Source organism: Myotis davidii, unplaced genomic scaffold, assembly GCF_000327345.1.
Source record: "Myotis davidii unplaced genomic scaffold, ASM32734v1 scaffold38, whole genome shotgun sequence".
Taxonomy (NCBI): Eukaryota; Metazoa; Chordata; class Mammalia; order Chiroptera; family Vespertilionidae; genus Myotis; species Myotis davidii.
In genome coordinates, this window is record NW_006291383.1 from 7,144,481 (window position 1) to 7,164,894 (window position 20,414).

Consider the following 20,414-nt stretch of genomic DNA (forward strand, 5'->3'; position numbering starts at 1 on the left):
AGCAGGGTCAAGGGCATGTACCTTGGTTGCGGGCACATCCCCAGTAGGGAGTGTGCAGGAAGCAGCTGACTGATGTTTCTCTCTCATCGATGTTTCTAACTCTCTATCCCACTCCCTTCCTCTCTGTAAAAATCAATAAAATATATTTTTTTAAAAAGCAAATAAATGATTAAGGCAAAAATTCACTGTAACAATAATCCCAGGGTTGGGGAGAAGAGGCATGTGACTAAGAAGGGAAACAGGTGGCTCCTGGGGTAAGACTGTTTTATTCATGAATACTTGAATCACCTGGATATATGTGGTCACAATAGCCGTAAGTGTGGGTGAGATGGCCCAGGAAGATGGAGCAGAATAAGAGGAAAAAGGAACATCAACACTTAAAGGCGCTAGTGAAGGAGGAAGTTGCTAAGGCCGGATAAGGAACAGTGGGAGGAGAGTTAGGAAAGTGGAAGCCAAGGGCACATTGGTGAGACAGGATGCAGGCTGAGGCACATCTGTAGGATTCAGCCAGCACAGTATGGTACCATATAAAAGGTCTTAAACACAAAGTATTCTACGAAGTATTTAATGATTTTCATATGTATTAAAAGTATAAAAATGCATACAAACTTACCTAAACTCAGGAGAGTGGTCAGGTTATTAGAGGGTGGGAGGTCTGGGATTCTAGATAACTGACCTATTGCAGCTTTACTTATAATCTGTGTGGTAGATATCATTCCGCGCATTTTACAGATGAGAAAACTGAGGCACAGGGAAATGAACTGGTTGGAATTTAAGTTCCACTCGGTTTTGACATCGATTCAGTGGCTTAACGGGACAAAGAGCAATCTCTCATTTGCTCTCAGGCCTCTCCCTGAGCTCCATTCCCGACTCACATGGGATGCAACCTGTCCTCTTCTCTGGAGAGATCCAAGTTCACTCTGGCCCCGCCCCTGTGCATTGGGCCCCGCCCCCATGGCGCAGCCCTAGAGAGATCATGAATATGCAAATAAGGGGGAGATATTTAAAGGCGCCGGCGCGAGGACCTAATCCCTTCCCGTGGTTGCCCGCCCTGTTCCGGTTTCCTGTACGCGGCCCGGCCCCTTTCGCCTGTGTCCATCACTCCGTACGGAGTTGCCGTCAGCATGACGGACAAACTGCCCTACAAAGTCGGTGAGTCCCAGGACATGCAGCAGGCCGCTTCTGCTCCTTGTCCTTTGGGGGGGCTTGTGCCGGCGACGGCCGGGGCGCTGATGCGAGGCGCTGAGGACCCCCTTGAATCGTTGGCTCGGCGCGATCCTGGGCGCGCGAGGCCGCCTGGGGGTTGGAGTTCTCGCGCCACGGCGAGCGGGTTGTCGGGGGTGGCCGCGGACTACGAGTTCCGGCATACCCCGCGGGGCCCAGTGCTGCGGCGTGGACCGCGAGCCTCCAACCGGCGGCACGTTTCGCCCCGAGCCCGCTAGGGCTGGCGGGAAGTGCGCACCTGGCCGGGGCCTGGGACTGCTGACATCTGCCAGCGCCTACACGGGGCGGTCCAGATCCTGCTTCCCGAGCCTGGGCCGGCCCTTTGGCCAGCTGGGTGGTCCCGGACAGGTGCCCGTCCTTCTCTGAGCTTCCTGCAGGGAAGGCGAGGGAACTGGAGCCCCAATAGGCGTGAGAGGCGAGGCCTGGAGAGCGAATCCAGGGCCAGCGCTGTACATTCACAGGGGACTTTGGGCTTGTTACTCAACTTTTGGGGTCACCCGCCTGGCCAACAGGGACAGTCCTGCAGAGAATCTCAGAAAATTTGGAGTGGTTAGAACAATTCTTGCTGTCCTATGGATTGAAGATGATACACTGACAGTTTAAATATCTTGGGCGTTTACTAGGGGATGGGCACCATCTTATGTCTTTATCCTAGATTAATTCATGTTATTCACACGGCTTTTACTTTCTCATGTTACGATGAGTGTGCTAAGACACAGGAAATAAAGGTAACCTGCCTTCCTATAGCTGGGACCAAGTGGAGCAGGATATGAACTCAGACACTGTAGTCCTCCGAGCACACCTTCTCACCACTGCATATCAGAGAGCACTTGGAACAACTAATGTTCTTGGAAAAAACCAGTTCATGCTGGCTAGCAGTTTTTGAAGTCAATTCAAGACACCATTAAACCTGGAGAAAGGCATCAACATTTATGGAGCACTCGCTGTGTATCTGATGTTTTGCATGTGTTTACAGAACAATCAGAGGTGGGTTGGATCCCGCTATAGTTGACAGAGAAAGCAGCTGAGGCTCCAACAGGAATTGATTTGCAGAGATTCTGTGAAATACAGTTGACCTTTGAACAACAAGGGTCCATTATGTGTGGCTTTTTTCAATAAATACACAGTTTATCCTTCATGTCTCTAGATTTGACATCTGTGGTATTTTCCATCAGTGGTTGGTTGAATCTGCTTATGTGGAGGGCCATATGCACTGTTCTGTGCCATTTATTTTTTAAAGGTTAAAAAAATTTGGTTGGCCGGAACCAGTTTGCTCAGTGGATAGAGCGTTGGCCTGTGGACTGAAAGGTCCCAGGTTCGATTCCGGTCAAGGGCATGTACTTGGGTTGCGGACACATACCCAGTAGGGGATGTGCAGGAGGCAGCTGATCGATGTTTCTAACTCTCTATCTCTCTCCCTTCCTTTCTGTAAAAAATCAATAAAATATATTTAAAAAAAAATTTGGTTGGAAGGAGGGCACCTGTGCTGTGGTGTGTGTCCATGGCAAAAAAAAAAAATTTTTGTTTGGTTTTTAGGGAGAGAGAGAGAAACATTGATTTGTTGTTCTACTGATTTGTGCATGCATTGGCTGCTGCTTGTACGTGCCCTGACCAGAGATCGAACCCAAAACCTTGCTGTATAAGGATGACGCTCTAACCAACGGAGCTATCTGGGGAGGGCAGTTCTATGCCATTTTACATGAGGGATTGGAGCATCCATGGATTTTGGTATCCTCAGGGTGGGTCCTGGAACCAATCCCCTATGGACACCAAGGAAGACTGGAGTTTTGGAGACATCAAAAGTTATAGACAGATTTATTTTTATGTATTTATTTTTATGTTATTGATTTGAGGGAGAGGGAAGGGAGAGAAAAAGAGACATTGATTGCCTGCTTCCCCCATGCACGCTGACCAGGGATCGAACCTGTAACTTGGGCATGTGCCCTGACTGGGAATCAACCTATGACCTTTTGGTGCACAGGATGATGCCCAACCAACTGAGTCACACCGGACAGGGCCAGATTTAAAAAGCAAATTAATCGTGGGGGGGGTTTTGTGTGGTTTTTTTTAATATAGTTTATTGAGTTTTTACAGAGAGGAAAGGAGAGAGATAGAGAGTTAGAAACATCGATGAGAGAGAATCATCGACCAGCTGCCTCCTGCACACTCCCCACTGGGGATGAGCCCGCAACCAAGGTACATGCCCTTGACCGGAATCGAACCTGGGACCTTTCAGTCCGCAAGCCGACGCTCTATCCACTGAGCCAAACCGGTCAGGGCTTGTTTTGTTTTTTTTTACTTTAATGCAAAATCTTTATTTGGAACTTGTGTGTCACTGAGCAGGTCAGTCATCCTGAAATCACAAGTCTTTACATTATGCAGAGAAATACAAGAGTTCCTTGCACATTTTTTTTTTTTTTTTAGGAAGGCAAATTTAAAAAAACTTTTTTTTAAAATTGATTTCAGAGAAGGAGAGGGAGAGAGAGAGAGAAACATCAATGATGGGAGGGAATATTGATTGGCTGCCTCCTGCCCACCCACTACTAGGGATTGAGCCTGTAACCCAAGCATGTGCCCTTGATTGGAATCAAACCTGGAACCCTCAGTCTGCAGGCCAACCCTCTATCCACTGAGCCAAACCGGCTAGGGCAGTAAGGCAAATTTTCAAAAAATATGTTTTCATTGATTTTTAGAGAGGGGAAGGAAGAGGGATAGAAAGATAGAAATATCAATGATGAGAGAGAAACATCCATCAGCTGCCTCCTGCACACTCCCTACTGGGGATCAAGCCCGAAACCCTGGCCTGTGCCCTGACCTGGAATTGGACTGGTGACCTCTTGGTTCATGGGTCAATGCTTCACCACTGGGCTTGCATAGATTTTTGAGTGGGGTCATTGCCCCTAATCCCTGTGTTGTTCAAGGGTCAATTGTAGTAGCTTATCAGTAGTAGATTATGAAGTAATAGCCAGAGTAGATGTCCCCATTTTATGGTGATGAAACTGAAGCCCAGAAAGGTTAAGTCAAGGTAACGTTAGTGGCAGAGTTGGAATAGAGGCTTGTCATGCTATGGAGAATCGATGCGTCAGGGTTGAGGGCATTGGGTTTTGTGGGAGGAGATAAGGCTACATTTGGAAGTGAGGGAGCTTGGCTGGGATGGAGGGAGGAAGCCCCCATTGAGGAGGGCATACTGTGCTAGCCTTTGTCCATATGACATCTTTAATCCTCAGGACTCAGCAAGGTTGGGGATGATTATTCCCACTTTACAGATGAAGAAAGTGAGGCTCTGAGAGGGTCTTGCTATCCTTCTTGGCTTGTCCTGGCCAAGAGGTGTCCCTGCAACTTCAAGTTCTCAGCTCCTGTAGGACCAAAAGCCTCAGAGCTTGGAGCACCAGACCTTCCTGTGCCTTTGGAGTTGAGGGAAAACTGTGGGGCTGGCACAGCTGCCTTAAGGGCAGTGGAGTTATTTTTAGCTGACGGACAGGTGGTGATAGAGTGGGTGGAGCTTAGCAGGATAGGACAGAACCCATTGTCCATTACTGCTGGGCCTCAGGAGCCTTGAGAAGGCCTCTGTCGCTAGCTCTTTCTGGCCACCAGTCCCACCTCTGTCACTGATTGACTGTGGAACCTGCAGCAAACCCTTTCTTGGTCTGTGCTGCGCCAGCGTGGCCATGGGTGAACCTGAGGGCGCGGGGCAGTGAAGGATTAGAAAAGACAGACAAGAGAAAAAGCTGGGGCTAGGTGGGACGCTGCCCTCTGATTAGAGAGACAGTGCCACGGCTTGCAGGCCGAGTCTTTATTTTATAGCCAGATTTCATGAGGCAAAGTAAGGGTGTGGTTAAGATGTTTATAATGTTCTCGTGGGTTTCAAATCTTACTCAATTACATGCACCTGAATTCTATCAAGCCCACATCACTCAGCCTCTTGGGACCACAGGTTTGGACCATAAGGTCAAGCTTACAACTATAGCCTTTGGCTATAATTGTGCTGGGACTTGCACGTGGCTTTGCCACGAGAGGATCGTGCCCTCTCAGTCCAAGGCTTGAACCTGTCCAAACACTGAAGCAGCTCTCCACGTGGGTCCTTTTCTCATTGGTAAATGCTGGGAGTTGTACTGGGTTTAGATTTGTTTTCTTTTTTGCCACCCTGTCTTGTGCCAGCTCCTTTCATGGACCTTCTCTCATTCAGTCCTAACAACAGATATGGTCAGTAAACATTTGCTGAACCCTTCTCTGTGCCAGGCCCTGCTGGGCACTGGACATGCAAAGGTGACTCAAGGATGAGGTTGGGACAGACATGCATACATTTAATGTATTGTTGTCTCCATTTTATAAGTGAGGAGTTCCTCCCACTTCTTTCTCCACAGCCACCACCCCAGTTCTGGTCACTCTCCTCACAGGTTTCCCTAGGTCTCTTGCTCCACATATACATGCAGCCATCAAAGGGGTCTTTTTTTTTTTAGAAAATATTTTTATTGATTTCAGAGAGAAAGGGAGAGTTAGAGAGAAACATCAATGATGAGAGAGAATCATTGATTGGCTGCTGCCTCCTGCACGCCCCCCAACCTGGGCATGTGCCCTGACTAGGAATTGAACTGTGACTTCCTGGTTCATAGGTTGATGCTTAACCATTGAGCCATGCTGACCGGGCCAAAGGGGTCTTTTCAAAAGACAAACTGGTCATGATACTTGCCCTTAAAACTCTGTGGGCTTGCCACCTTACTGGGAATAAAATCCTGATTTATCTTACTCCCTCTACTAGAGTCATTGTGGTGCATTCCATTCCTTCAGTAGAAATATACCAAATTCTTTCCTGTTTCCAGGTTTTTGTTGAGCACCTACTGTTTTCCAGGTCTGTATCAGATGCTTGGGGAGGAACCATGCAGGCTAAGAGAATTTGGGCTAAAGCCCTGAGGAGGGAATGAGTTTAGATTGTCTGAAGACTGAAGACCAACAGTAAGCAGATCTATGTGGTTGAGAAGCTAGGGAGGAGGAGAAGGGGGAGGAGAGGTAGGAGAACAAAGGTGGGCAGTCATGTGGGTAGGACCCTCGGGCCATGTGAAAAGTTAAGATTTTATTAATGGACTAGAGGCCTGGTGCACAAATTCATGCACACTGAAAGGAAATTAATTAGAACTATTTTAGAGGCTGGGGAGGATCTGTGGGAGGGCTTGCCCAGTCCCAATCGGCCAGACCTCAGCAGCAAGCTAACCTACCAATCAGAGCGTCTGCCCCCTGATGGTCATTGTGCATCATAGCGAACGGTCAAATGGTCAGACACTTAGCATATTAGGCTTTTATATAGAGAGAAGATAAGGGGAAGCCATTAGAGGTTTGTTTTTTACTTTAGCAGAAGAGTGGAGGTGATATAACTTAAATTTTATAAAGCATCTTCTGGCTTCTATGGGGAGAATAGTAGACCACTGAAGAGGCTTCTTCAGTGATCCAAGGTAGTAAGATGTGGTTGGATTGCTTATATATTTGTGATTTTGAGCCAACAATATGCTGATGGATTAGAAGAGGGTGAAAGGGGAAAAGAAGCAAGAAAAATTTTGTCTGGAGTGGCTGATCAAATGGTATTTCATTTCCTAAAATGGGAAAATTGGGGGAAGGTAAGGAGTCATGAGAATTCAAACTTGACACATAATAGATCTGATTGTGCATCTAAGTGGAGATATTCAGTAGGCAATTGGATTATATGAGTCTCCTAATCAGGGGAGAAGTTGGGCTGGAGATAAATACGTGGGAGTCACTGCTGTAGAGAAGGTATTTAAAGGAAAAGGGAGAAGATGGAACCCTAAGGGCTTCCAACATTAGTCACTTAAAGGAAGAGGAGCCAGAAAAGTAGGAGGAAAAACACTGGACAGTTACAGAAGCCAAACAAAGAAAGGGTTTCAGGAGGAAGGAGTAATTAGTGGGATCAGTGCTGCAGGGAGAAACATGAACATAGATAATTGACTATTAGATGTGGGAATCAGGCTGGTCTTGAGAGACCTTGAGAAGAGCAGTATCCATGCAATAGTGAACTCTCAAGGATATGGGATCAGGCCCCACAGAGCAGAGACAACTCATCTATTATAACAAAAGAATGCCTGGTCTGTAGCTACTGTGAGGAGGACTAGTGGATTCTGTGGAGAAAAAGTGGCCTAGTTCTGAATTCTTTTCAGTGAATCATGAAGTCAGGTGATCAGTTGATGAGGAAAGGTGTTAGAGATTTGGAGAGAGTAGAAAAGGAGAGTAAATTTACTAAGAAAATGTAATAGGATTGCTGGCCTGTTTCTGGAATTTGTGTCTTAGTAAATGAGACTTTTTAGTGTGGCTGTGATTTTTCTCCCGCTGGACTCAATGGTTTAGGTGGAGTGGAGGGTTGGGTTTAACTATGGTGGGAGTTTTGCCATGAGTTATCAGAGGACAGAAGGGTAGAAGGGACAGCAAAATCTTAAACTGTGGGAGGAAGAAATTGAGAACATGAAGGCAAACTATGAGGGGCAGTGAAAATTGGTAGCATTAGAGGCTCGGATCTGACTGGCCGTGGCTTTATTAGAGTTAGGGCTGTAGAGGGAGAAGATTGGAAAGATGGGACATAGTCAGAGTCATCAATATTCCAGGGAGGAGTATCATTGGTGATGGGCTGCCAAGGTGGGCAGGGTGGGCAGGGGGAGGGTGTGTGTGTTGAGGCCCAGTAGAAGTAGTCCCTCCCATGGAGGAGGAATATTTCATCTTTGAATTGTACAGCAGGAAGCAGACTGACTTAGTTTTATTATTTGTTATTACCCCCTTGGGCCACGGTCGGCAAACCGCGACTTGGTTTGCCGACCACTGCCCTTGGGTAATTGACAGGATCTAAGCTTCCCTAAAGATAATAATCACCAGCAGTCCCAGGCCCCATCCTAGATCTATTGAATCTGATTTTCCAAGAGAGATTTATAAGCATGACAGATAACTTTTACAAGGGAAGGGACTGACCTTCGGAATGGGCTACTATGGCGCGGGTAGGGAGGGTGAGATTATTAGAATATTGAGATAGTGAGAGAGCTCAGAATAGTATTCTTTTTTCCTGCCTGAGAATTTGGACAAATTTGAGACATTTGGGGTGGCAGATAGAAGCCAAAATACAACTTTCATTACTAACATTGAAGCCAGAGGATGTAGATTAGCATTGAAGAACAAGGAGGTTCATGTGTACCTGCTAACTGAACCCCCAAATTCAGTTACATATCTGTTACAGGCAAGGTGGGCCTGGATAGGTCTCTGTGTGGAAGAACATGCTTCCTGCAAGCAAGGGGGCTACTGCTGGCTTGCAAAAGAAGGGAGAGCTGTGCCCTGGTTAGTGTGGCTTAGTTAGTTGGGCATCTTCCTGTGTACCGAAAGGTTGCCAGTTTGACTCACAGTCAGTGCACATCCCCGATATGGGGTGTGCAGGAGGCAGCCAACCAGTGTTTCTCTCTCACATCCGTTTCTCTCCACCTCCCTTCCTCTCTCTGTAAATATCAATAAAAATCTTTTTTTTTAAAGTATTTAAAAAAAAGAAGGGAGAGCTGAACGGTACATGCCCAATTTATTCCTCTCAAGTTTACTAATCAGACAAGTCACTCCGCCTCCCCTGGGGCAGAAAGGAGCCAAGAGTGTCACACAGATGAATTCTCTCCATGTGGAAACATCAGGAGTGGGGGAAAAGCATTTTCATATTTTAAGGAAAATCAAAGAACTGTGCCAAATCCAAGGTGTTAGGTAGTATCATTTGAGTATGAAGTCAGCAAGAGTGATGACTTGGAAGATGTATGGTCAACCAGGAGCTAACATCTTTAGGGAATGAAAAAGTTGGTAGGTGGCAGCAAAAAAGGTAGAGGGAAGTATATATACATATATATAGGCTGACAGCTATTTTTCAAGGGGCACTTCCCTGTGTTATTTACACACTAGAGGCCCAGCATGCGATTGAAATCGTGTGAGGAGGCGCCCCACACACAATACATACACATACATACTTGTGTGATTCTTGGATTAAACGTACTTTCCCCCAAGATTATAAGTTGAGGTTAGGCAGGGACCATGCCTTTCTTTTTTGACTGCCTCAGCTCCATAAATTCTTGTTGAATGAGTGACAGAGTCAGTGACCAGATAGCTCAGCCTAATGTTTCAAGTCCACACGTGGATTTGTGACCAGTGGCATGCTTCCTGGTTGGTGGGATGAGCCGCTCATGGAACTCTCATCCATCCTGTCTCTGCAGCTGACATCAGCCTGGCCTCCTGGGGACGCAAGGCCCTGGACATCGCGGAGAACGAGATGCCGGGCCTGATGCGCATGCGGGAGATGTACTCAGCTTCCAAGCCGCTGAAGGGTGCCCGCATCGCCGGCTGCCTGCACATGACTGTCGAGACAGCCGTCCTCATTGAGACCCTTGTTGCCCTGGGTGCTGAGGTGAGCTCTGCAGCTATTCTGTGTGAAGTGGGAAATCCAGTGTGATGCCCCCTCATGCCCAGCTGGGGTGCCAGCCTTGTTATAGTGCCGTCACTTTTGTGGTGACTGGTGTGCAAATTTTTTTTTTGACTGGGAAGATAGCATTAAACTGCCCTCAATTCACATCCTCCTGACTAAGGAGCTCTGGTAGAAAAATTCAACTCCTTTGTCCAACTGATTCATGGAAGGACTGGCTCTCATTGGCCCTCCTAGGGTCATGTGCCCGCCCTGGGCCAATCATGGCTGCCAGAAGGATGATGTGCTCTGATTGGTTCAGCCTGGGTCATGTGTACCTGATTGACAGCTCTTCTAACCTCTTTAGGAGTCTTGGAACAAGATAATGCTTCTCCAAAAGAGGGCAGGAGAGCAGCCAAAACCATCAGATTACATTAGACTCAGTCCTTGTACTTTTTTCTTTTAAACATTCACACTCTGATTTTAGAGCTTTAAATACTATCTACATCAGTGGTTCTCAACCTTCTGGCCCTTTAAATACTGTTCCTCATGTTGTGACCCAACCATAAAATTATTTTTGTTGCTACTTCATAACTGTAATGTTGCTGCTGTTAGGAATCGTAATGTAAATATCTGATATGCAGCATGGTCTTAGGCGACCCCTGTGAAAGGGTCATTCGATCGCCAAAGGGGTCGCGACCCACAGGTTGAGAACCGCTGATCTACATGGTGATGACTCTCAGATAAATGTACCAGCCTAGATTTTCCTCCACTCCCACCCCGCACCTCGAGATTTGTATATTCAGCAGCTGTGTGCCATCTCCACTTGGAGAGCTAATAGACATAACAACCTCAACATATCCAAACAAATTCATGATTTCTTGTGCGCCCCTCCCCCACCCCTTTCTGCAGTCTTCCTCACATAAGCAAATGGGAATTCAAGAACCTGGGGTCATCCCTGACTCCACTTCTTCTCTCACTCCAACAACTAATTCTACAGCAAATCGGTTCAGCTCAGCCTTTAAAAGATACCTATTATCACCTCCACTGCTACTGTTACATCTCTTGCCTGACCTCTTAACAACAGCTTTTTCACTCCTCTCCTTGCTCCCTTGTGGAGCCCTTTCTCTTCCACATAGCACCAGAGTGCTGTTTTAAAACGTAAGTTAGGTCTTGTCACTGCTCTGGCTCCTATTCACTTACCAGGTCCACCCCTCTGTGGTCTCAGAGCTGGCGCTTCTCACTTTTAGCACCAGGGCTTTTCCTTATCCCTGTCCAATGAGCCTGGTGTTTCTGTGACCACACAGCCATGTCTTACTGGCTCTTCTAGGTGCAGTGGTCCAGCTGCAACATCTTCTCCACCCAGGACCATGCAGCAGCTGCCATTGCCAAGGCCGGCATTCCGGGTGAGTCCTGCTTGCTGCTGGGGGATGTGGGAATGCATGAAGGGTCTCTTGCTTCTCCGTGTTCGCTTTCTGGCTCCTACAGTGACAGACTTCCCTGCGGCTGGGGAGGGGAGTCATGGTCACACAGTCCTAGCCTAATGACCCATAGGAAAGAGCTGTTTTATTCTCTATAATTCTATGGGAGGTACTTAGTGTCCCAACTTGTCTTGTGATCAAGGACAGGATCTTGTGTTTGGGAACCACTTGGTATAGAAGAGGGGAAGTTCCTTAAAAAAAGGATGTGGAGGAAAAGAAAGAGAAAGGATGTAGGGCCCAGCCAGTATAGCTCAGTGGTTGAGCATCAACCCATGCACCAAGAGGTCACTGGTTTGATTCCCAGTCAGAGCACATGCCTGGGTTGCAGGCTTGATCCCCCGTGGGGGACTTGTAGGAGGCAGCTGATCGATGTTTCTATCTCTCCCTCTTCTTTCCTCTTTCTTTCAAAATCATTAAAAACATTCTTTAAAAAAGGGTGGATGTGGGTCTGTTTCCAAAAAGAATCGGGAGGAATACTGGTCAGAAAAAGAGCGCTAGAGGGTCATTGCCTAGGGTCTGTGGAAGGACCAAAAATAAGAGGAAGAGCTTTCATAAGCTGCTGGCGAAATTGGCATGTCAGCCTCCGCCTGTGGAGGGGAGTGGTTAGCTCTGACGGTGATTCAGTAGGACATTCATGAGTCCTCACTAGCCTCAGGTGCGGGGGAAAGGGTCAGGAGGCTCCCTCCAGCGACTGACCAGGGCTGGATAGGCACGTCTCCCATTGCTCAGCCATGGTTGGGCTTTGTGGCCCTTTTCTGGGAAATTCTTTGTCTTCAAGACCATTGTCTGCCTCAGATAGACAGAGGCAGCCCGCCCTGCTTGGCCAGTGGTCTTGTCTCATAGGTGGTTCATGAGAGCCCCACATGTGTCCCAGTCATATCATCTGATGGGAGGAGCCTGGACTGGTGCTAATGTCTGGCACAGAAAAAGCACTGTACACATAATAGCTGCTATTAGTAATTTTTTGGCCAGACTTTGCCTGAGACAATCCATCAGAGACTGTTGGGCCCTCAAGTCCTTTTAGTGCAGAACAATTCTTGGATCTTGCCTGTGGGTCCACGTGAATATGGCTCCTGTCTCTGCAGCACCTCGTCCCAGCACTTTGGGGGGGATTCTGTTCATTAGGGGTTGATGCCCCTATCCTTGGGGTCTACACAGAAGGGAGTAGGAAAGTAAATAATTCATCCCAGTTACCTGTATCTGGCCTCCAGCTTATTAATCCATTTACAGATGAGGAAACAGGCTCAGAGAAGTGAAGTGATTTGCCCAAAGTCACAGAGCTGGCAAGTGCAGAGCCAGGATTTGAACTCAGATCTCTGTGACTCCAAATTGTGTTCTTATTACCACTGAGTTCTCAGAGGGGCTGGGCATGGGAATTAGGAAGGAGATAGTTTTGGCTCTGCCCAGGTAGTTTCCTGGAGCGGGTTCTAATGGGGAAACAGACACTGATGTGCCATGCACCCTCCAGTGTATGCCTGGAAGGGTGAAACAGATGAGGAGTACCTGTGGTGCATTGAGCAGACTCTGTACTTCAAGGATGGGCCTCTCAACATGATTCTGGATGATGGCGGTGATCTCACCAACCTTATCCACACCAAGTATCCACAGCTCTTGTCAGGTGAGTAGGATGGGTGGGCTTGGTGCTTGCCTATGTGAATGCAGCAGGCTGGTAGGATTCCCAGCACCTCAAGCAGCAGATTCTGTGGAAGATGGGAGGACGGCAGGTTTCTACAGGCGTGCTGGGGCCTGACCTGACTTCTGCCAGGGTGGCTGGGGCTGGGGGCGGTCTGGCCGAGATGACGGTCCAAGAGCAAGCATAAGCCAGGTCTGTGAATGAGTCAGATTTTTTAAGCAGGGTAAAGAGGAAAGTGGGGTGAGGGAGGAAAGGACTGACTCTTCAGAAAACAGAAAGAAGCCAACCTGGTTGGTAGCTTCCTTCCCTGGGAGAGGGAGTATTACAGGAGTGGCTAGAGCTCTAGTAAAGGCCAGATGTATGAGTATTAATAGGTTAAGATAAAAGAATTTAGCTTGATCCTGAGAGCAAATGGAAATAATTGGAGGGTTTTGAAAAGATTTCTCTGAAAACGTACATGTTCAAAATGCCTGCTGTGTAGAGGATGGGTTGTGGCTGGGAGGTCAGGTGAGTGATGGTGGTAGGGACTAGGACAGTGGCAGTGGAATGGAGAGTAGTAGTGGAATGGAGTGGCCTGGTAATGGTGGTGACTCCTCCCTCTTGCTGGCCTGGATGATTGGGTGGACTGTGGTATCAGTCAGAGAGGTGAATCCAGAAAGAGGAGTGGTTTGTGGGGGCGCAAAGATGAGGAATTTGAGTGAGTTCATGTAATCGGCTCTTGAGGCTTCATTCCAGAGCCACCCTCACCCCCCAGCCAATCCCTTAGGTAGCTACTTCCTGGCCTGAGGCTTACCCCATCCTTTCATGTTCAGGCATCCGAGGCATCTCCGAGGAGACCACAACAGGGGTCCACAACCTGTACAAGATGATGGCTAACGGGATCCTGAAGGTTCCTGCCATCAACGTCAATGACTCCGTCACAAAGGTGAGCCTTGGGGCAATGACAGTTCCAGTTGTTGGCTCCCAGTGCAGCTTGGGAGTAGGCCCCTGAGGAAGGACCCCTGGGAAGGCTGCAGGCTAGGGACTTGAAGGCCTCATTTGAGGGGAGGAAGGAGATTGCAGACTGAGGGTAATTAGTGTATTAAAGAGGTGAAGAACTATACAGTGAGAGCTGGGCATCAAGAGCTTTAAAGTGAAGCAGATTCTTTGGGCAATCTCTTGTAGTAATTGATCCTGGAGAAGCCTTCTGGACCAGCAGAGAAAGGCTAGCAAGGTCTTAGGGCTGTTGCAGGGTATTCCACAGGGCAGAAAGCAGGGTAAGAGGCATATGAGGGCATTAGCTGGTGGAGAAGAGTCATAGATGATCACCAGGCCAAGATGCTGAGAGTGGGTCTGAGGCCATAGGGCCTTGCTTGCTTCCATTGCCCCCATACCCCCTCTCCTTTCAGAGCAAATTTGACAACCTCTATGGCTGCCGGGAGTCCCTCATAGATGGCATCAAGCGGGCCACAGACGTGATGATTGCGGGCAAGGTGGCGGTGGTAGCGGGATATGGCGACGTGGGCAAGGGTTGTGCCCAGGCCCTGAAGGGTTTTGGGGCCCGAGTCATCATCACCGAGATTGACCCCATCAATGCACTGCAGGCTGCCATGGAGGGTACGATAGGGCGAGGGTTGGCTGTCAGTCACTGGGGCCAGAGGAAAGGCAAGGCCACCCTGGATGACCCATGGCCACTGTCTGCACAGGCTATGAGGTGACTACCATGGACGAGGCTTGTCAGGAGGGCAACATATTTGTCACCACCACAGGCTGTATTGACATCATCCTTGGCAGGTAGGGATCCGGGGAGTGAGAGAAGGGGCTGGGTTGGGGCTGCTCTTTGTTCCTGATGTGTCCCATGGATTTGGGCTTCCCATAGGCACTTTGAGCAGATGAAGGATGACGCCATCGTATGTAACATTGGACACTTTGACGTGGAGATTGATGTCAAGTGGCTGAATGATAATGCTGTGGAGAAAGTGAACATCAAGCCCCAGGTGCGGAGCCCCATCCCTTCCAGCAGGGTGGGCAGATGGAGGGCCGAGGGAGGCATGCTCATGGGCTGCCCAAGGGAGGGCAGATGAAGAAGCTCTGGCAACCTGGGCAACAGGATGGGAAGAAGGGGGCCTGGTTTCAGGGCTACCTAAATCAGCATCTCAGAGTTAGAAGAAGGCAACCCATTTTTCAAAGATCCCAAGATGGTTCTGATGTGCAGCCAAGGTTTAGCACCACTACATTCAGCTTTTACTGAGTTTGGTGATTAAGAACATGGGATCTGTCCTCAGACTGCCCAGGCTCAAATTGCAGCTACTTGTTAGTGTGGCCTCTGGACAATTTAACCCTTTAAACTTTAGTTTCTTTATCTGTGAAATGGGGATAATAGTAGTACTTAAATCATAGGGTTGTTATTAGTCGCATGTATATATACATATAGTTATGTGTATGCTCTTAGTTCAGGGCACATGCCAATAAGAGTAATAATATTAACAATAACAACATTACCTAATACTTACCGAGTACTTAGTATGTGCCAAGCCATGTGTCAAGTGCTTTACATGTGTCAGTTCATTAAATTCCCACAGCAGATCGTAAGGTCTGTAGCTCAGAGCTGCTTGATAAATATTGTCTGTTACTATTAATTGAGTGTGTCACGGCTTGTGCTAGAGGTTGTTCTAGGGTAGGCTAGGCCCTTCACAGGTGCTGTTGGAGGCAGGTAGGCCTGCTGGGCAAGAGGGTAGGGTGGACATTAGGAGCATTACCAGCCCTCACTGGTACTCTGCCCACTTGCAGGTGGATCGCTACCGGTTGAAGAACGGGCGCAGAATCATCATTCTGGCCGAGGGCCGGCTGGTCAACCTGGGCTGTGCGATGGGTCACCCCAGCTTCGTGATGAGCAACTCCTTCACCAACCAGGTGCTGGCGCAGATTGAACTGTGGACCCATCCAGACAAGTACCCCGTTGGGGTCCACTTTCTGCCCAAGAAGGTGGGTACCCACCTCCAACCCAGGCCAAGGGTCATATATCCAACCCTGGGCTCCTCACACAAGACTTGCCAGAGTTTACCTGAGAGGTGCAGAGGGCAGAAAGCATTTTCTTCATTTGGCAGAGGAGGGAACTCAGGCCCAAAGTAGAGAATGACTCCCATCCTCTACTGGGTGATGAGAAGTGCATGGGCTTTATAGCGAGACCCACCCAGGTTTGAATCTAAGCCTTACCACTTAGCAGCTGTATAACTGGGGCGAGTTACTTAACTTCTTTGTGCTTCTATTTCCTCCTCTGTAAAATGAAGGTAATACTACCTCCTTTAAGGATTGTGAGGATTTCCGTAGATCAGGGGTCACAAACCTATATGCCCTTAGGGATTGGCAGGTAAATGAGTGAATTGAGCTGGGTGCAGACTAACAGAAGAGTACATGCCCAGTGAAGGGGTCAGCTGTCATTAACCTGGAACACAGGCCTATTGGACCAGGGCTCCTGACATTTCAAGAGAAGCCAGATATTAAGATCTTCATATGAAATACTCAATTTTTAAATATAGGCCACTTGTTAACAGTTTTTAAAAATAATCAGGTGGGTCAACTTAGACATGCCTATAAGCCAAAAAGTCAGGCTGTAGGATTGTGGCCTTGGAATGAAATGATACCACTAACACACTGAGTATAGCTCTGACATGCTATGGGAGTGTGGTCAGGGTAACCATGACAAGGAGGTCTTCTCATATCAAACCCAGTGCTTATCCTAACACCCTATACACTGTGCATACCCCCAAGGATCAGAATTATGTTTTAGTCCCAGCCTTTTTTTTCCAGTGTCATGGTTGAACTTGACTTTGCCACTTAGCCTCTCTGGGCCTGTTTCCCTAACAGCTAAATAGTTAAGAGTAACTCTTGCTCGTCTAGCATTTGATACTGAGGAAGCTTTGATGAAGTCTCCATACCACTCCTCCCCATTGAAAGGCTGGTTCTGCCAAGTGAAGTAGGAAGAAGCCTGGGTGTCCTCTCGAGGCCTCAGGCATTTGCCCCCAGAGCATCTGCCCTGAGCCAGCCACCCCCTTTACACCTAGTCTTCCTTGGGCACTTCCCTTGGACCAGATGTTTTACCCATAAGGGCCTTGAGGGCTATCCTGTTCTAAACAGCCTGCCAGGTCCCCAGCCTTGTTATGGGGTTTAAAAAGTCTGATTTGACCTCCATCTGATCCCAGTTGGAATAAATATGATTGATGGTGAGAAATTGAACAGGCCTTACAATGAGGTCAGGGTTGAAATTAAAAAGTCAAAGATCTCATCTCCTACCCCAGCACATGGCCCCTTCCTTACCTCCTTTATTATGGCCAAGACATGGACGGGGGACAAGACATCCTTGGCTTCATGTCTCACATGTAATGTATGGACAATGACAGAGAGCAGCCACCATTTATTAAGGTATCTACTTGCACCAAGAACTCTAGCATTGATCTTAGTGATAGCCATGAGAGATCCATCCTACAAATGAGGACACTAAGGTTCAGAGATTGACTTGCTCCCACAATTGTCAAGTACTGGGCCAGGAGTAGAACCCAGCTATACTGTCTGTCCAGTTAAGCATGATGACGCACTGCCTTCTGGGTGTGGGTTAAGGGAGAAGGAAGAAGTGTATTCAGGGTTAGGCCAGGCCAAGTAAAGGGAGTAGTCATTGTGTACTCTGAGAGAGAGACCTTCATTCTGCTGCCAGAATTAACATGGACTTGGGGCTGGGCTCTGCTAATGCCTTGCCTGCCTCTCCCCAGTTTCTTCTTCTGATAAATAAAAGAGTAAATACTGCCCTCCTTAAGGGTATTTGTGAGGCTCTAGTGAGACAATGGATATGAAACCACTTTGACATGTGAAAGTTGTAGGGGTTGGGCTGTAGTTCCAAGGCCACTGTGTCATCATGGGGTGGGACTTGGGGCATTAGGGATAGAGAGAAGCCCTACCCAGAGCAGGAAGCTGAGAAAGTGACACCACACACTCAGAGTTGACCTTGCTCTAAGTGCCCTTCTTTTCAGACTCCTTTATGCATTTCTGCATTGGTCAGACTTAGAAATTGGCTTTATTTAGCTTCTGTCTTCCTTAGTTTCTGTTCCGTCTCTTCAAAGATGCCTTGAAGGCCATAAGTTGAGATGTCTGAGACAAGTTTTGAGGTTTTAGAACCAGATAGACTTGGATTCAAATCCTAGCTCTATTAATATCTAACTGTGTGACCTTGGGCAAGTCATTTCACCTTTCTGAGCCTTGATTTCTACATTTGTGAAAGGAGGATGGCAATTTTTGATTAGGATACTTTTGGTGGCAAGTGGTAGAAACCCTGTTTAAACTGGTGTGTTAGTTATCTATTGCTATATAACAACTTGACCCCAAAACTTACTGTTTAAAACAATAAACACTTGTTATTTTAGTTTTTGTGGGTCAGGAATTTGAGAGCACCTTAGTGGGATGCTTCTGATTTGAGGTCCTTCATGAGGTTGCAGTCCTATCTGAAGGCTGGACTGGGGCTGGAAGATCCACTTCACTGTTGGCAGGAGGTCGCATTTCCTAGTCACATTGGAATCTCCATAGGGCTACCTAAGTGTCCTCAGGAGATGGCAGCTGGTCTTTCCCCAGAGTTTGGTCCAGGAGAGCAAAGGAAGTAGCTGCAGTGTCTTTTAGAACCTAGTCTCCAAGTTATATACCATCACTTCTGCTTTTTTCTATTCATTAGAAGTGAGTCACTCAAGGGGTGAGCAGTTAGGTGCCACCTCCTGAAAGGAGTATTATGAATTTCTAGACAAAGAATTTAAGGACATACTTTAAAATAACCACAACCAATTTAATCTAAAAAGAAACTCTATTGGCTGTAATGGGTGGGGCAAAAGTAGATTTACAGTTGTCCAAATGAAAAATAATACAATAATTAATAAATGATAATATAAGAATAAACTCTGTTTCGTGTGCTAACAACTGTAAATCTACTTTTGTCTCACCCTGTATAAAGGAGTCCAAGATTCAGACAATGGACTCAGAGATTCACTATTATTAGAGCTCTGTGTTTCTCTGTTTTGGCTCTTTTTTTTTCTTTACATTCACTTCACTTGTCAAATGGACTTTACCACTAGCAAACTGAGACTGATACCCTCCCTGTTTAGAAATCCCAGTGAAATTGGAGAGACTCATCTCTACCTGTTATGGAAAATGTTCTGTCCCTAGATATATTCCAGAGAAGCATTTTGGTTAGCTACTTGGGTTGGTGGAAGGTGGGAAAGGAGATGTAATTGATGGTCCCACCAGGTTACTTGGAGGGGAGGATGTATCACATGGTTGCCTCTTGAGGAAGGGGAGTGGGCAGTCAAAAACAGCACATCCACTGAGCCTGACCGAAGATAGGATGAGGTAATACGTGTAACGCATGGCAGGTACCTCAACACAACAGTTCTTGCCTCCATTGGCAGCTGGATGCAGGTAAGAGGTTCCAGAGCATGGTACTGACTCTACATCTTCCTGTGTTTCTCCCCAGTTGGATGAAGCAGTAGCTGAAGCCCACCTGCGAAAGCTGAATGTGAAACTGACCAAGCTGACTGAGAAGCAGTCCCAGTACCTGGGCCTGCCCCGTGATGGCCCCTTCAAGGCCGATCACTATCGGTACTGAGAACCAGACCTGCCCTTTTGCCTTCTAGCTGCTGTCCTTGCCCATGTCCCACCTCTTCTCCTTAAGAGTAAATGGCACCAATTTTGAGAATGATTTGTTAATGTCCCCCATCGACTCCCTGGGGCTGGTCACTCCGTCTTTGGCCTCCACTATGTCCCTCATACTGTTCCTTGTGTGGGAGAGGGAATTGAGAAGCCCTTCCTCAAGCCCTGGTCACAGTGGAGATACACAGGAGATACCCACAGGGAACCATGAGCTCAGGGGTTTTAGAACTGCTCACTCAGCCAGTCCTTCCTTAGGCTGGAAGTTGGAAGTGATGTTCATAACACCTGTGCACTTTACTATCTAAGCCCTCACCTGCCCTCTGGATGTTGTGTCCATACTTTTCATTCACAGGTTCACTGTTCCTCAGCCCATGACAAATGAGAAGGAGCTATATCAATGGGCGGGGAGGAACTGCTGGAGTTCAAATGCTCCTGAGAGCCTGGCTTAGTGCTGGGCATTCTCTTACACCTCAGAACAATGAGGTTGGTACTTTCAGTCCCTATTTTACAGGGGTTATAAAATACAGTTATTGGACAGCCAAGAAAGGATAAGAGAAGTGACAGCCAGAGGTTGAGAGGGGCCAAAGAATCTTAAAAGCAGGCATAGATCTGCCACCACTTTGTAATGGTTCCTTATCACAACCCTAGGTCAAAAAGATAAATTTTGTTTATGTTTATATAATGTTAGAGCAAGAAGGTAAATAAAAATTTTGGTGCCTAAAATAATTTTGAGCCTTTATTATATAGACTAGAGGCCCAGTGCACAAATTTGTGCGACAGTGGGGTCCCTTGGCTTGCTCTCTGACATTCCCCGAGGGGTTCTGGATTGCGAGAAGGCACAGGCCAGGCCAAGGGACCCCACCTGTGCACAATCAGAGCTGGGGAGGGATGCGGGAGGTTGGCCAGCCAGAGAGAGACCGCGAGAGGGCTCCAGGGAGTGTCCGGCCCATCTCGATCAGTCCTGATCGGCCAGACCCCAGCAGTAAGCTAACCTACCAGT

At 47.6% G+C, this 20,414-nt stretch overlaps 1 protein-coding gene across 1 annotated transcript; it reads left to right on the forward strand.

Moving 5' to 3' along the window:
- The first annotated feature begins 1,013 nt into the window (after positions 1-1,013).
- Positions 1,014-20,140, forward strand: AHCY (adenosylhomocysteinase). The gene is made up of 10 exons (XM_006764583.2): positions 1,014-1,152; positions 9,453-9,643; positions 10,968-11,043; positions 12,587-12,736; positions 13,564-13,676; positions 14,140-14,347; positions 14,437-14,524; positions 14,610-14,727; positions 15,521-15,715; positions 19,239-20,140. Exons 1-10 carry the CDS (start codon positions 1,125-1,127, stop codon positions 19,368-19,370), a joined length of 1,299 nt encoding a protein of 432 aa, XP_006764646.1. The 5' UTR covers positions 1,014-1,124; the 3' UTR covers positions 19,371-20,140.
- The last annotated feature ends 274 nt before the right edge of the window (positions 20,141-20,414 follow it).

Bases quoted from the DNA above. Each gene is read 5' to 3' on its own strand.
- AHCY (XM_006764583.2), top strand. From the start codon at position 1,125: ATGACGGACAAACTGCCCTACAAAGTCG. The intron at 9,644-10,967 runs GTGAGCTCTGCA...TGGCTCTTCTAG, and splicing joins TTGTTGCCCTGGGTGCTGAG to GTGCAGTGGTCCAGCTGCAA. The intron at 14,525-14,609 runs GTAGGGATCCGG...GGCTTCCCATAG, and splicing joins ATTGACATCATCCTTGGCAG to GCACTTTGAGCAGATGAAGG.